Raw genomic sequence first — 17,845 nt, 5'->3', positions numbered from 1 at the left:
GATGCCTCGTCTTAATGGCAACAGCCTGGGCTGCGTTCTCGGGGGCTGTGCTGAGCATGCAGTTGTCATGATAGATAAAAAAGAATGGGGTCACAGAAGGAGACATTGCTCTCCCATCGCATTCCCCACTAGAATGAGCTACTGGAAAGCAAAGGGATCAGACTACACACTGCTTTTTACCATTTTGAAATATTTACAGTGAAAAATGAACCTATAGGAGGAGGAAGTAGAAGGAAAGAGCATTTTTTAGTCCCTCTGAAAACACCTTACCCAGTCATCTGAGGCAGGGTTTCAGCCACCACCCTTACCGGAACCAAAGGATGACTTCATTGCCCCCAGGCTTCTTCTTTTTAAAGACCGAAATGGTGAGCTGTAGACAAGTCAGTGTGCACTAATTTACTTGGCTGGTTATGGAGTTTCTATGCCATTTTCTTCCCTTTTTGTCGCCTAACGTTCTGTTTGACAAGCGATCTACTTAATTAGTTCTCCCCTCGCCAGCTGAAGGTGTGCTTATTACTGAAATTAGCCGGTGGGGAGTTCGGTTGGAATGAAAGCCTGCGTATTCTCGGCACTCCGTGACACATGATTGGACACTACTGTGTTCGATATTATGTGCTGGTTTCATCAGCAGACGCGGGAGCACTGGCTCATTATGCGATGGGCTTCACTGCTGGAGCCGAGGAGAAATCACCGTTTCACATCTATGCTTCACACCTGCAGCGGCACAAACAACGACATCCACAGATATTTTCAACATAATAATTTGTTAAAAAATGGCGGAGATGCAGCCTGTCATCATCAATCCTAGCAGTCACATTTCAGCATGACAGTGCTCATTTTTCTGAACAACAGGGAAGTTGCGACAGCTAGGTTTGACTAAACTTTTTGTAGCCATGTTATGAATGAGAATTCAGTGCATTCAAGTAGAAAAAAACAAACTTTAGCTGCCATTGCGGGAGGCCTTATTATTGCCTTTGTTGATAAGTTTTCCGACCCATTTTGGCTTGAGCTGGAGGTGTCATTATTCACGATTGTTTACCTCTTGGCAAGCTTCCTCTGCTGTGATCAGGGATAACCTTCCTAATGGAGCAAAATGAGGTGGTTATATTTTGGCCAACCATTACAAACATCAGACATTTCATCCCAGGTGCAAGCAGAAAATTTTACATTTGTACTTTTCATGCGTATCATATCAATATTGCTTAAGTAATGGAGATGATTTTGTCATCAGGAGGTAAAGGGGATGGTGAACAGTATCATTTTTAGCACATCATTGCTGTGTTTCCAGCAGCTTTGTAGTCACCACACATGGGTGTTTTTCGAGATCTGTCACTGTTTTTCTGCTGGGGATAATTTGTGACGTCTGGACGTCAAAGTCAGTGGATTTATATGACTATAACAGCACGTTCTCTCACAGAGGACTGGCGACTGCTGTGTCATGTTGTCCAAACTACAGCAGTACGCAAAAGTCATACCATTGCAGATCTCCTGCAAAATGCAGCACAAGAATGGGAGATTGCGGTTGTAATAGACAATCTGACATGGGTGTTGCCATTCAGATAGCAGGATACCTGCATGTTAAGTGTTTTGCTCACATGCTTAATCTGGCCTCACAGAGGGCGTTAAATCTGCCAACAGTTCAGTTTGTCATGTATGCAGTATTTCTTACAGGATTTAGGACAGTGTTGTTCAGTCTGTCTGCTTTGCATCACATTTTGCTGCAATTAATATGACTTAAGTCAGAAGAACAGACTGACAACTTTATCTTATGAAGTAAACTGATGTTGATAAAGCTTTCCTTTGGGGAAATAACTTGCTGTTGGGAAAAAGATCATAAATCGCAATAGATCACAATATAGCAAAAATATCATATCATGACCTAAGTATCGTGATAGTATCGTATCGTATCATATTGTATCGTATCGTGGATCATCCGGTGATTGCCACCTCTACCGGCTAGTACCGATAAAATGGTTGTTTTTACAAACCACTTTTTGTGTGTTTCTTGCCGCTATAGTGCTACGAAAAAGCGACTTCTTTTTACAGAGACATTGCTGCATTTCCTGCTGGGATGTTGCTACAAAAAGTGGTTGTTTTTACAAAGACATTGACGACTTCTTCAGCCATGATTGTGACAGCAAAACCGGGCCTTTTAAGCCCAAACATTATCTTTTTGTAATCTTAACCAAAAGTTTTTTGTGCTTCAACCTCACCATGTTAACCACAGTGCTGTTGAAACATGAAGAAACATAAAGTTTTAATATATACGCTAAGTTATACTGTGCAAATGTAATGTATCTATGGTTTGCAGAATGTACAATGCCACACAAAACACTTTTTTGCTGGCGGTTGGGTTGGAGAGTTCAGTTACCTGTAACACAACCTGCAGTGACGACGTCAAGCTCAGGCCATCTCTACAACTACCAGATTTACAAAAACGTCGGTAGTGCAACTGCCACGTAAATACATACACACACAAACAGGGACATTGTGGCTCCCCAAACACATTCTGCACGCTCATACAACCACATGCTCATATACTTGAGGCTATTAAATATGCCAACACCTCATCTCCAATCTTAGACAGGGACAGACTGTCACAAGGTTCAGTTACACGCACACATGCACACGCTGTTCTCCACACAGCAGGACACAGCGAGGCACAATTACCCCCAGGACACTTAATCACACTCAAAGAAATTCTGATGCAACAATTTGCAGAAGTTACAAAGACAAGGTCAATAGATGCGTTGTATTTGGGGGGGTATTTGTGCCTGCAGCGAGCCAAATGACTTTGAATAGTGCGCAAGAATCTTTGGCCGGAGGTAAAGTATGTGCTGTGTCACATTAGGTTCATAACAACACGCACAGAGCCCAGTGCCACATGTGGTTTCCCCAATAATTAGACCATATAAATTACTGCAGACGACAGCCCAGCTAAACAGCGAAAATAGAATTACTTTGCTTGGCTTGTTTGTCAGGTTACTGGGCAAAGAACATCCCTAATGCCAAGGACTGAAGAGTTTAGGGGGCTATGATTAAGGTCATATAACACGTTATGGTAGCGATTCGCCTTTCCTGCTGATGCAAGTCATCGCTGTGACAGAGGAGGCTCGTGGTGGTGTTTGAATCGATATCCTGGGAAAGTATCTGGTCACCCAGGGGGCATCAGTGCAATTCTTTCTCTCCGTGTACTAATTGACTTGAGATAGACCCCTTCAGGCAGCGACTAACCATTTCTCTGCTTAATGCAATCAACAGTCTGTGAGCTTTGTTAGCTCTCAACAACCCTTGCTGTTCTTGCAGAGGAGTTTGAAGAATCACCCTCCCCCTGTTCTCCTGCTCACCTGAGGAGGAAACACTCATCACAATGAATGTATTTCCTCCTCAGTCCTGCTGTCTCCATCACTGTGGACAGATTGGACAGCTATAGAGATAGAATGAGAGTAAAACAGACATTGAACTGTTTCCTGAGATCATTTGACTAGTTCAAAAGAAAACTGTTGTCAGTCGTCAGTGGAGCCTTGAAGTGTTTTGCCAGTTGCTCATCATGTAGCCTGGGCATATAATCACATTCATAATTATCAACATCTGTGTGTCCTGGTGTGTTACCAAGCCAATGGACAAAAAACTCAGCTAAAATCTCACCAACATCTGACGTAAGAGATGTGAATAACACAACCAATGACCAAAGATCCCTCTCCAGCAGCAAGGCAACCGACATAGTGCACACAAGACGCCTCTCTGTGCTTCATACTCTGCTACTTGTTTTTTTATTACTGCAAAACCACACCTTAGTGAGTTGGCGACTTGCGGCAAGTTGGTTTATATGAAGGTTGGCCAACTGCGACAGTCACAGTTCTCTGAAATGGGAAACTTAAAAATGGTTGCCACTCTAACCATCTTGCCATGTTGACTTGAAAGAAAATGCCCTTTTTGATCTCATTCTATTTCAATGCACCATTTTATTGGCCAAACATTGGTATCAGTCAATAGTTTGATGCCTTGTTGACTGTCATCGGCCTGTCAGCAAATAAAATTATGTTCAAAGATGGCTGTTGTGTCACATCAATTTTGTGCATGCTAAAAAGCAGGGATTCAGGCTAACAGCCTCCTGGCGTCATTGCCTTGGGAGGAAAAGGACACAGGAAACTTATTATTAAAGCATCAAGGGATGCACCCTATTGTTTCCCTGATAATGCTTCATTGTAAACAACAAATCTGTCTGTGTTGACATGAATGGCAGGAGTAGAGCTAATTAACGTTAGCTACTAGCTGCAGGCAACCAGTGGCTGGAGCTAACTGCTGACTGAAGTTGCAGTGAGTTAAATTATGATCGATTCAAGCTCCGTTCAGGAAATTGAGATCTGGGCCATGTCAATTATATCGTTCTCATGATTTGTTCAAATGTAATCTCATAAATTTTTGTTTTTGGTGAGAAACTTGAATAAATACAGTTGTTTGAAGGAGAAATATGTGAAACTGTGATGTTCTCACAGCAATATAAAATAAATTTTGGGGGGCGTCGGTGGCTTAGTGGTAGAGCAGGCGCCCCATGTACAAGGCTGCTGCCGCAGCGGCCCGGGTTCAACTCCAGCCTGTGGCCCTTTGCTGCATGTCACTCCTTCTCTCTCTCTCCCTTTCACGCTTGTCTGTCCTGTCAATTAAAGGCCAAAATGCCCCAAAAAATATCTAAAAAAATAAAAAAATAAATTTTGGAGAGAGAATTATGATATATTGCATGTAGTTGAAGGCTTTTGAAGCAGTTACTTTGTTGAAAGATGATTTTCATTCATGCTAATTCAAAGATAGTGTCATGAAGGACTGAATGACTTGGGAATGAAGAGTTGGGGCCGTTTCATAGTCGAAGCACACAACGCGAGCAAGCGACGCGAGCAACGCACTTCCTTTCATAGTCAACACATTGAATGCAAGCGACGCAGGCGACACTTGAATGCAATACATCGCTTGCGTAATAGGGGGTAGCAGAATCACTGGTACATTCCGGCTAGCTATTACTGCTATTTTATTAGAGTGCAGGGCACAAGAAATGTCATATAAATGGGGGTGTGCCCGTACAAGTTCACAAAGTTTTTCCTCCTCGTCCGCCATATTTCATACCTGCTTCTTCTGTGAATAACAAAAAGTGGTTAATTTCAAGTACGTTGGTTGCATTATCACCCCCGCTGGCAATGCACAATATTATACGTGTCGCTGCGTCGCATATCAAAAAAATGGACAACACATTTTGAGACGCAAGCACGCATCATGGCGGCCAATGCATCTCAATGCGTCCCAACGTGTTCGTGTCTGCGTGCCTTTGCGTCGACTATGAAACGGCCCTTAAGTTGTTATTTCATAATTAAGATTTATTTGTTTCCCTGGCATAACAGCAGGGATAAATAATAGCAAAAACAAAATAAACAACAATAAAAAAACATCAATATTGGCTATTGGCCAAATTTTAATTTTAAAAAACTGTATCAGCGCAGAATTTTTCACACGCATCCCTATTAACAACGACTTTATAACATCACTGATGTCTACTGCTACAGCTATTCCACTGCTTGTCACATGTGAGATTTAAAAATGGTCTCCCTGAACATGACAGCGACACAGTGGTCTAGTTCGCTGAAGACACTGAACACTAGGGTTGCAACTAAAGATTATTTTCATTGTCAAGTGATCTGTTGATTATTTTCCCAATTAATCAATCAATTAGTAGATTTTTTTTTTCATAAAAACTACTCAAACTGATAAATAAATTATCGAATTAATGGCTGATAAATTTAACAGTTGAAAACTAATCTATTAATTGCAGCTAAACTGAACACATGGCACATGTCTTGTCACATGGAAAGCCATTTCCTGCCTCCCTTTGTGAGGCTTTGTGAATGTTGAGGATAAAAACCAAACAAAACATTTGGTGATGAGCTGTGTGCAGAAAGAGATGCACCGTGAAGCATTTTGGAGGAGGCGAAAGAGGGGACATTAGTTATGCTAATTTAAAAGACGGAGTCAAAGGAAAAGGAAGGAAAATTAAATGAAGCTGAAAAAAGTGGAGCAAAAATTAAAGCTGGGCTCAAAACGAAAGTGAAAACAGGGAGCACTGAAAGTGAAACACTCTACATGACACACAGTGCTTTAGTTTGGCTGCGGATCTTAAAGTGGCCACAGTGGGGATGAATGGTGTGAAGAAAATTACCCTAGTGCATGCCACACAGGAAACTAAAACGGTGCCCGGTGATCAGTCTTGGTGCCCTACTTGTTCCCTCACAGTTACCTTGTGCACTGCACTGTGCTCTTTGAGGCTGACAGGATCCTCTGGTGATGCAAGTTTAGCTATCTGAGCGCACCAATTTAGCAAATAAAATTCTGCCTCCCTGTGCGATTTCAATATGAAAGACAGCCTGATGATTAGTAGTAGGAAGACGGCAGCTTCTCCAGCCAGCGTTATCACACGCAGCCCTTGTCGTGTTTGTTTTATCGCAAGCTGTTTGCCTGAAGAGGCCTGGCTGCTCTCATTGATACAGTTTGTCAGACAAGTTTTCAGGCACTGTTATTTTGCTTTGTTTCTGATCATGCTCTGCGCTGCTGCTGCTGCTGCTGCTGCTGCTACAGCTACAGTCAGCCTAGTTCTGCAGTGATACAATATATTCTTGTCTCTATTTCCACACTGTTAAAAGGTCCAGTGTTGAGGATTTAGGGGGATATATTGGCAGAAATGGAATATGATAAATGTTTTCTTTCGTGTATAATCACCTGAATGAAGAGTCGTTCGGTTTTTGTTACCTTACAATGAGCCGTGTATGTCTACATAGGGAACAGGTCCTGTCATGTTGCACCACTGTGTTTCTACAGTAGCCAAGATTGGGCAAACCAAACACTGGCTCTAGAAAGGGCCGTTTGTGTTTTCGCTTTGGCCACCATGGTTGGCAGCCCCTCCGTGAGGAGAGCATCGGAAAAACATAGATTTGTTTGTACGTGAATCTGCTTTATTTAGTGTTTTTACTGGTTTAAATGACCAGATGTTTTTGTTTTGGAGAGAAAGAGAACTCTGCGGATATTTCGAACCCAGGTAAAAACCTCCTGAACATCTGGATCTAAAAGGCCCTTGCACACTGAGTGTTTTTTAAAGATGCTTTTTTTAATCCATCATCTGAAAAACGTTACATACAGAAACCTTGCACACCGATTCCAATGCGTTTAATTGTTTTATTCGTTGCAAAAATTTGCATTACGTGACACAATTAAAACACACATTCCTCAGTCTTGTCGCCGCTGTGTCCCACCACATTTTTTTCACTGATTCTTGTTCTTGGTCAAACCACTCATTCTGATGGATGCGAAAAACGTGAAAAAAAAACTTTAATTTTAAATTTTTTTTAAAGACGTTCTAAAGTTTCTAAATCAGTGTGCGAACCATGATTAACACAAAGTAAGGCTGTATTTATTTTTAGATGTGTGACAATTTTTGACGAAAAAAAAAAGACTCAGTGTGCAAAGGCCATAAGTCAGAAAAAAAGGTGAGCACAACTTAGCAAGCGTGGGGCTAAGGACCTGTCTACGACGTGTCAAACAGCGTTGGACTGCTTTATTCAGTGTGTTTACCGGTTTAAATCACCGGGTCCGTTTTTTTTTGGAAAGTAAGAAATCTGTACATCTGGATCTTAAGCTATCAGAGAAAAAAGGTGAGCACACATTTGCAGGTACTGGGCTAGCGGCCCAAAAAGCGTCAGAGACACACTGATTTATAATTTAAAACTGCTTTATTCTGTGTGGGTTTTTGTTTGTTTATTTAATTTTTATTCACCTGCTTTTTTTTTTGTTTTGGAGAGGAAGAGACCTTTTTGGCTCCCAGTAAAAACCTTCTGATCAGTGAACAGAGAAGGAATTCTAACCGGGAGAAGTTTGAGCTGGTTGCTATCTGCAACCGTCACCACTAGATGCCATTAAAGCCCCCTAAAAAATTAAATTTTACCAGCCTGATTCATTTCGTCATTTTGTCATGGATTTTTATCATGACCTTTTTTTCTGCAATTCAAATTTGTATGATGCAGATTTTAATTGACAACATTAATAGTGTAAAGTGTTTAAAAGTACGATACTGATGAATAGAGTTTGTAAGTTGGGTAATTTTAATATAATTGGTAAACTTTTTTTCTTTTCTACTTTTCTTTTCAGGAACCGTTTCAGGCTAACATGGCCAGGATTAACGATATGGTTAGGCTTTTGTTTTGTTCTTGTGTGTGTCGTGTCTCGTGGTGTTGCTTCTATTTCCTCTTCATGAGTTCAAATGGAAGTATTGTTGAGTCTGGTGCTTCGCTCCTGACAACCTTTACCTTTACTGCCTTCTTACTTTTCAGAGAAGAGAATCCGCCACTTTGTCCAAAAAGGCAAACAACACCTTCAACATTGTCGGAACCACCTACGCCATCAACGTTGCGAAAGACCAAGGTTTAACGACCATTTCCAAGAGCGCCACCGGAGCGGCGGCCAAACACCCCTATCTCCATAAAATGGATGACCCCTACACAGAGGCCAAGAAGTCCTACAACCGCGTCAGCAAAGTGGACAAGATCTCACGTATCATTTTCCCAGTTCTGTTCTTCATCTTCAATTTAGGCTACTGGGCCACATATGTCAACAGGAAGCCCGCTATCATGAAGGCAAACAACTTAAACTGAATTTGACCAAATGCTAGGCTTGATCTGGTTTGCTTTGGAGGGTAGACAGGTTTGCAGGAGGCCAAGTCCATTACATCTTATTGTGTGTGTATGTGTGCGCGCGCGTGTTTCGTGTGTCTGTTTTTTCTTAAGAGTTTGATATTTTGCACGTCTGTATAGATGGAAGGCAAATTTTAACATACAGTAGATTCACATAATAGTAGTGGACCTTGGAGGGAGCACATTCTCACATCAAATTGTGTTTGTGTAGAGTTTCTTTGTCCCCTCCACACTTAGCTCTGGCCCTTTCCCCCTGTTGTGAGTAACCAAGTGTCCCTTTGCTGTATCTTGATTGCTTGCCGTTTTGTAGCGTAGTCCAGTTGTGTTCCCACCTATGTTTTGACATGTTTGCGCTTTGCTTATAATAAGTTAGAGCGAGCACGCGTTGGAAGTTTTCGTCGTAGCTCATTTTCCGATGATAAGGTTTTGACACATCCATCAAGTTAACAACATGCATGCACGCACGCACGCAGACACAGACACACAGCGATGCATCAGAAAATGCCAGGAGAGCCATTCGCCGGTCACTTTACCGTGCTCTGCTAGCCGGGGGCAGCCTGTATAGCTCCATAGGAACATCATTAATAATCGTCAGTGTCTGGCCTTCAGCTTGGCGCTGAATCTCAACAGACTCAATGCAGTATCATCTGGAATTGCTATCGCGTCCCATAGGGCTGCCTGTACATTTTCTAGTCCAGTGGCTCTTATTGTTTTAACTGGCTGAGTATGCTTAATGACAGAGAAGCTATGTGCCTTGGTGAACACACACATCATAAAAGGAAAAAAAAAAAAAAAAAGGCTTTGACACACTCACATTTGCAGCACACATACGCACAATGGTCTCTGTGTACGTTACATGCAAACATATACTGGTGTCCACAGGCGCGGTGCACTGCAGTATGTGGCTGTACCCCACCCACCCACAGGCATGGGCAGCGAGTGTAAAATTGCCCATTAGTGTGGAAGGTTAACAGACCTCTGCCTGTGAAGAGATGAAGCAAAGAGATTAAAGGATCCAGCGTAGTCTAGAACAATTATCATGTGCATTTATGTTTTGGCTCGTGGCGCAGCGCCTCCGTGAGCCGAGCAGTCATAACAAACTACCACCATTACCTCAGACTGAAGTCGAATTCTGAATCGCAGTTTAATATATGTTTTCCGTGGAAATGCAAATAACACTAGATGTTTTATACATTAAATCATACCAGACACTCTTTCTTTCTTTCTTTCTTTCTTTCTTGTGGGCGGGCACCCCGGTGCCTTTTATTTCTTTGTGGTCTTCGCATCTGTGTTTTTGGCTGCATTATGATTCTTTCTGCATTTCTGCCTCGTCATGAGCAAGATTTTGATTCATGTTGTACTTTTGCCCTTTTTGTATTTGATTGTGTAGAGTATATTGGTGTTGATTTGATTGTCTACCTATGCTGTACTGTTTTTGTGTTTTGAAGTAGACAACAAAAGGCCAATATGTCACAGTCACACAGTATTTCGGAACAAATTTTGGAGATGCTATCATCACTGGAGACTATTGTACTGCAAAAAGCTGTGAAACTGACCAATAAAACTAAAATAATAAACTAATTTAATTTTTGTGATCACATGATAGAACAAAGTAATTATCAAATTATTTCATCTGATTCATCTCCAGCTGTGGCATCCGTCTCCAACTTTTGTTCCCCGTTTGTTAAGTGACATCTGTATTTTTGTTTTGTGTTGAATTTGGTCCGTGTTTATACAGATGTTATATGATTCTAAAGCAATTTATGTTGCTTTCCTGCCAGATGCACTCTGGATATTTTGCATTGTCTTAATTATAGACTCTCTGATGACCACTACATCCAGTGGATTCAAACTTTATCTTCGGTGGTAAGCATAGGAGAATGAGTGAACTGTGTCGTGGCCTCTTTAAAAAGGTGTGGTAATAACACGAACCATGTACAATGTATCAGTCATAGGTTAATGCATGACAATCTGTACACGTGTATGTCTGCAACCTCCAATAATGGTGTTTGTCACACTGAAATAGGGCTTAGTAACAGTGTTTCTGTAGTTCATCCCAGTTAGTCATCAATAACCTACTCATAGTCTCAGCAGCATCTGCATAAACACACTGAAACTCTGATTATTTGTGCATATTGATGTGACGTAATCATTTAGGGCTGGCAAAGAGTTCTGGAAGTGTTTTGACCCTCGTTCGGTGGCACACAGATTTGAAGATTAATCAGTGTACTGACACAAACACCCTGTTACAAACATTAACCACACAAAGTATAATTCTTGTTTGTAGTTCCCACATTGGAAAACACATTCAGGCCACATTTCAAAATGAGTAAACTGCAGGTTTAGATTAAATAAAACGCAATGAAGGATTCTATTTTGTCGGCCATTATTGTTTAAATATACAAATATATATTTCTTATTTATTTCATTACGATTAAATGTTTTCCCACCATCTCCACTCTTGAAGTGTTGAAGTATTTAAAATTGTGGTTCATTTTACACTGAGGACCATCACATCCAATCAAAACACACATCAAAAGTCTTCACCCCGCATGCAAGCAGATCATAGAGATCTTAAACAAAACATTGTTCACCATCTACAGACTTGCAACACAAGTGGAACAGCATGAATATCTCCTGGTAAACCATGTTTCATTTTCAAACAATACACACTTACACACAAACTCAAACACTGGCTGATAAATCATGACACTAAATTTTGGATATGAGTTGTTAAGAACTCATTAAAGTCATATCAGACTCATAAAGACAAACTAGGTGTACTTTTCCCTGTTGAAAGCAATCAGGTGGCTTTTTGCGTTTATAAAATGGTTGCTACATCCACGTGCCAATATTTCATAAAATAAACACATAGCAACAAAACAGTACAATAATTTATTGATAAGAAATAATCACTCTTCTGCCAAGAAATGTAGTTCTTTAGCGACATTTAGCGGAATGGTTGCCAGGCAACACACAGACGCATTGGAAAGTGCCAGCTGCTTTAGGGGCCGTACACAACCACCTAGAAAATGCGAGGTCGGGCACTGTGTGCAGCTCTTGTGCCTATTCAGTGCCAACTTTCAAGCGCGATAGATTGCGACTTAAGTTGCTAAGCAACTATACCAAGCACCATCTCATAGTCTACTTATATCCTCCTGAGACCCAAACTTTTGTTTGGTTTGCATTTTTTATTTCTCCTAGCTATTTGGGATCAGCAGGACCTGATAAGTATAAAAAAAACACTAAACATTGTCAACAATAATTAAGTCCCGATGTCCTAAAATGAGTCGACAGTAAAATAAACAAAGTTTCAACCATAAAATGTGATCAGGTTTTTGACCTTGTCCACTTTTGTGTCAGGATCAGCTGCAGACTGACTTGGTAGAGATGGCTACCATCTTGTTTTACATGGTTTAGTGTATTGTGCTCTTACTACCACTAGATGGCACTAAAAAGGTCTGAGTTAAGTAGAATGAAGTGTAAGGTCAAGCAAACCCAAAATGTGACGTTCTCATATCAGGACACAGGGTCTCAGGAGGATATAAAATCCAGAGATGATTGATGTAAAGCTCTTGGTAGTAAAATGTTCAGCTTCTTGTCCATATTTATCACAGATATTTACGAGAGAAGGCTGAGATTGGTTGTTCCCCGTCACATGACATGCGGTGCGCGTTGCTGCAATCCAAAAGTTCAACTCTGTTTATCTCAGGGCCCAGGGCCATTGAGAAATAGGTGCTCAGAACACATGTGCATTGGTTGGTGTCGCTCTGGCATTGGAGCGTGCCTGTTGTGCGTCTATATTGAAAACAATGAATTTGAGGGCACAAAAAGTGCGACATGTGTACAGCACCTTACAAATCCGTGGCAACATGGAGCCAAATAAGTTCAAAAGTAACAAAAATGATATCACTAGCGATTGACAACATAAATAGATAAAATTCAGCATGATAGGCTACAAATAAAAACATGCAACCTTGCTAAAGTTATGTCATTGACTAACCACATATCGTCAGTGTAGGTTGCCCTCTTTGGATGGAGATTAAAGGCCGGTGGATTGGATGATGGAGCAGCAATGTGTATTTCTCGAGAAAGTGACAGGACACATTGGGTTCCCTGGTTGCGCAAACATTAGTCCCTGTAGGCTCTCTCCGTTTCTTTGGACGGCACCTTTAAGGTTTTTTGTGCTTTCCTTTTTAGCTCTGCGTTCCATATGACGATGGGTTAAATGGCACAGTAACACTAAAATTGTAATGTGGTCACAGTTGTGTGTTTATAGAGTGTTTTACAGCGGCTTTGAACACAGCTCAGCCAGTCATAATCAAACTGGAACTATCCGTTCTATAAAGCATATTTTTCAGCACCATGGGGAAATAACAATCAGACATCATACTGCAGACACAGTATGGCTTTTTGATTCAAATATATTTCATGAATTGATTCATTGTGTCTGTGAGGACGACTGCGAGGCGCCATGTGTCGTTTTCAGACTTCATTTTTTTATCATTTTGTCTCAAACAAACTGATTCATGTCTCAGACAAAGTGATACACATCTGCTGAAGCCGGCTGGCTGCTGCTAATTCAGGATCTGATGACACACAGTGTTAATGTTTATGTATGATCCTCTGAGAAATGTGATCCAAGGACTGTACTGAAGTAGTTATGAGAAGCAGCCGCCGCTGAGTATTCAATCTGCATTTGTGAGATCACTTGCCTCACAGACAGGCATCCTCTGAGTGAGACAACCCTCCCAGTCATAAACATCGCAACACAATGACCAAACATTCATTCACATCAGGGTTTCACTTAGAAAACAAAACTGTGCCTCAGTCAAATGGGCCAAATGTCATCTGCTTATTGAGCTTCAAAACAATTGATACACAAGCTATATAAAGAATGACATCATCAGCGCATGTAGATTTATATCTTTAATTGAAAAGTGAACTACTTCTGCTTATATATTAAGCTCCAAATAAAATAACCCCTGTCATATAGACTCATATGTATAATGAATATATTCTTACAATACATAAATGAGTATTATGTGAGCCTACATCCTTTGAGACACAAAGAATTTTCTTCAGCTTTTATTCAATTAGAATAAAACCCACTTACAAACAAACAGAACTATACACGTAGGCCTATCTGCTTCAAGACATATTAATTACAGCATGTTGCTGCCCACTTGAAATCAAATAATTTCTTTTCCCTAAAAGGCCTTTACTCTTATACATTCCATAAAAATCATGAACAAAATATTTATAGAAAGGCAGAAATGATTTTTCTTAATCACTGAGCAGATTTCCCAAACATTCATTTATTTGTGACACACCGCAGTCACCATCACATATAGGTTTTATAGTTTTGGAGCTACGTCTCTCTCCCTCTTTCTCTTGCAGCAGAGCGTACTCTGGGCACAAACTAAGCGGGTTTTCACATATATTTCTTTTAAAACAAACCAAACTCAGTCCTCTTTAAGTGCACCAAAAGGTGGACCAACGGAAAAGGGACTCAGTTCTTTTGACGTGGCACTGCAGTGCGGTTATGAAGCCCCTCGCTTCCACACAAACTTAAAATTGGAAGAAAACCTTCGGGTTTCTGTGCTGCACACTGTTGCCGTTGATGGATGGATTCTGCATTTCACATCTGGAGACATGCAGTATCATCTGTGGACCAAACTACTCCTCATCCTGCATCCTTGTTTTACATGGTTACAAGCATTACAGGCCGACGTGGTTTCGTCTGTTTTTTCAGGCATCCAAGCGAAATAGCATGTGATCTAGAGGGCTAAATGCAAAGGCAAAGGGCAAAGCGAGCCTGGAGCGCTTTGTGTTCACAGTGCACAGGTTAAGGGAACCGCATCACGGACTTGAAGCAGGCCGAACTCAGACCAGCAAATAATGCTGAGTTGTCGCTCTGAGTCTGCTCAGAGGGCTGAAAAGGACCAAGTGTGAAAACACCCCAAGTAGCAGAGCGCCAAGTGCAGTCAAAGCGAAATGTAACCATTTGTTAATTCATATAGCCGAAGACAGTTTGCTTGGACAAGCCTCTGCAGCAGCTGCTTCTCTTATTCATCAGTCTAATATGATCATCTTCATCCCGCAACACAAACTCGACAAACTGCTGCTGGAAAAGAAGATAATGATCGAAAATGGTTTACCAAGAGATTTTTTTAGAGTTTGGTCTATAACATTTAAATGTTATATACACTTAATCATTATGAATCTATACTTAATCATTTTAATGTATATAAATACCCAAGTCTCTCCGTCAGACGACTACTTTAACCCAGTTCCCAATTGCACAAAATTAATTAAATGTATTTATTTATATTTGTTGAGCGCAATATGCAGTATTACCTTTTCTTATTCACATATCTTGTGCGTCTGTGGGCAGCAAAAAAGGGGCAAAACACTTCCAGAGCCACACAACCACAACCTCTGCACTCTGCAGCTGAACTATAGTAGAACCTGTCATCCAAACTGCTCAGACTAATAACTGCAAACAAAACCTACGGTAGTGCAACAAAAAAGAGATGATTGATCAACTTTAAAAAGAAGAATTTAATTAAAAATATTTTTGAAGAGTTTGCAGGATCATGATCTTTCCTGAGGAGTTTTGATAAATGGGACTCTGCTGTGTTGTTGTCATTTAGGTTCTGATTGTGTTATTCATGTGGTAAATCCTTTCCTCACAGGGCCAGAGTTAACTTCAGCAGATACATATCATCCAATAAGATACAGTATATTAAGGAGTATATTACTTACTATATGAATCTATTTATGCTACTCAGTACGGCATTAAATATTATGTTTTATACGACATAACCTCGACAGCATTGATGCAAATCTCTTGATGGGTAGAACGCTGTAGACAAATAGATTAACTGAATAAATTGTTATAAACTAAATGGCAACAATTCTAATTGCTCACAATAGTGTTACTAAGTTGTGAATTTGTAGATATTGTGAAATCAATTCCGATAGTTTTTGTGAATATTGATATGTCACGTCATTTATTTTTACATCTGATAGGTACCGCTGTCCTACACCCAGCTCTGTAACACCACGTGTTATGGTACTTTAAAGACGTACAGTAGAGATAATACTCATCGAGCTACTTACAAGATCCGTACCTTGTGTGCACTTTTCAAACCTAACTGTGAATTAGCAGCTGTCTGCAAGCAGAGTTGTACACACTGTGTTCTCTCTCCAGCAATTTCACTGCATGTCCCTACACATTGAGAGATCAAAGACTTCCTCCACAAAGACAGCTCCGGGAACATAGTGGACTTTGTGTTTGTGTCGGGAAGTTGCTCTCTATATGCTCAGTGACTGGACTCTTGTGTTGCCCTCTCTCGTTCATGTTCTTACTGTATGAGATGTAGCAAATGCAAATGGGGATTAAAAAGGACGTTGTATTTTGTGTTGGAGTTACGAGACCCTTCTTGGTCACATCCGAGCCTCAAGGGTGCAAATCTTCAACGCGGTGGACTCGTGCGATGTCCCTTCAGAGGCTCATTTTGAAAAGTGTTTTTGTCTGACTTTTTGTGTTGTCGTCAGGGCTTTGCATGCGAGTCGTTTTGTCTGTGGTGTTTACACTGATTTGAGAGGCATAAGATCAAGCAGTACAGTGTGAGGACCTCCTACAGGGAACAAAACATGTTGCGCACATTCAAATTAGAGCACAGCCAATTCAAATGTCTCTTGATGTTTCTGTGAAGTTTGGCATCAGCATGTGCAACTCACAATATCTAGGACTACCGTGCATTACACAAAAACAGGTAGAATAGCCAAGGCACAACATGTAGGGAATTTGAAGGTGCGTCAGACCGTGTGGGACGGGGTGCCATCTTGTGAGGTACACACTCTGACACCTGTGCCTGCTACAGGGGTTATACCTGCTTACTTCCTGTATTTCATTTGGCTAATTGGCTCAAAAAGAGGAATGCAGCCTTTCCTAGGCTTGGACAGTATGACAGTATTACAGTATACCAGGGTATTTCGAGATCTCGATGGTATGATTTGCAATACCATCGACAAACAGACAGTCCTCGTTCTATCAAACTGATAAGGAGATGCTGCATTGAGGAAGAACTGTGTGTAGTGCATAGCATGCGCCACCAGAGGTCAGTCTCTGGGGTGGGGAGGACATTACATTATTAGTAAAAGGCCAGTGAGAGTCATGACACATAACTTAAGGGTTTATTTTGCCCAGACTGGAGTTGTGTCCCAAATTTACTGTGGTGGCCCACCACATTATCAGCATCTGCACTGCCAAGGTATATGATTTATGTCGTTTGTCATGATTAGCTTGTCCAAATACCAATGCTTGACCACCTTGGCAGGCACATGTAACAGAACGCGTTCCTCACAAGATGGTGCCCCCATCCTAAAATTTGACATCAACTTCACATTCCCTATAGCTCAAGCTGTACACATTATCAGAAGCTCGCCATTTATATAACTACTGTTGTGCCTCTGTGTTACAGTCACTTAACATTTCTCTCCTCTCCACTAGTCATTAGTTGTCCAAATCAGTCTCTGAATCAGCAGCCAAAATGTTTGTCTCTATGGTATTATAAAGGTCAGTATTAAACAAATTGAGTGTTTCTATGAAAAGTGCTGGTAGGAACACGATGTAAAGCTGGAACATTGTTAGTCAGAGAGTAGTTTAGGCTGCACTGGTGAACCTCTGCCAGAAGGTGCTGCAACAATTCACCCATTTGACTTCATCAATTATTTAAGGCTATAACTGCAAATCCTCAAAGCCCTTCTCTGTGAGAAAACTGCCAAAAAAACTCCCAACAAGCTTTGGTTTTTGTAGCATCAATAATATCAACAATATTTCTATCTAAACCTGAGATTTACAAACAGACGAAGAGATCAAGGAATCATAAAAAAATGAGATCTACTTCAGTCTGTACGGAGCAACAACAAAGCAGAGGGTTTTCAGTGTGAACATTGCTGGGTATTATCAATACACAAGGCTGCGCTGTTGTCCACAGACTTTGAAGGTTACTGTTACTGTCTGGCTCCGGTCCAGTCCTCACTGCCCTGTAGGTGCCTTCAACTGCACAGGAACGCTGTTGTGTTTAAAGCCGAAGCACCTCATTTTT

At 41.0% G+C, this 17,845-nt stretch overlaps 1 protein-coding gene across 3 annotated transcripts in view; it reads left to right on the top strand.

Annotated features, from left to right (window-relative positions):
- gabra3 (gamma-aminobutyric acid type A receptor subunit alpha3) overlaps window positions 1-16,153 on the top strand; it is a 151,392-nt gene extending 135,239 nt beyond the window's left edge. For 2 of the 3 annotated variants that reach the window (XM_033644299.2, XM_033644291.2), the window contains 2 exons: window positions 8,185-8,223; window positions 8,367-16,153. In XM_033644299.2, coding sequence (XP_033500190.1) covers window positions 8,185-8,223; window positions 8,367-8,687 — 360 coding nt within the window. In that variant the 3' untranslated portion in view covers window positions 8,688-16,153. The remainder of the gene's footprint in view (window positions 1-8,184; window positions 8,224-8,366) is intronic. The other variant, XM_033644308.2, reaches the window with a different exon arrangement.
- The last annotated feature ends 1,692 nt before the right edge of the window (window positions 16,154-17,845 follow it).

This window comes from Epinephelus lanceolatus, chromosome 11, assembly GCF_041903045.1.
Source record: "Epinephelus lanceolatus isolate andai-2023 chromosome 11, ASM4190304v1, whole genome shotgun sequence".
Lineage (NCBI taxonomy): Eukaryota > Metazoa > Chordata > Actinopteri > Perciformes > Serranidae > Epinephelus > Epinephelus lanceolatus.
This window is presented reverse-complemented; position numbering and strand designations above follow the sequence as displayed.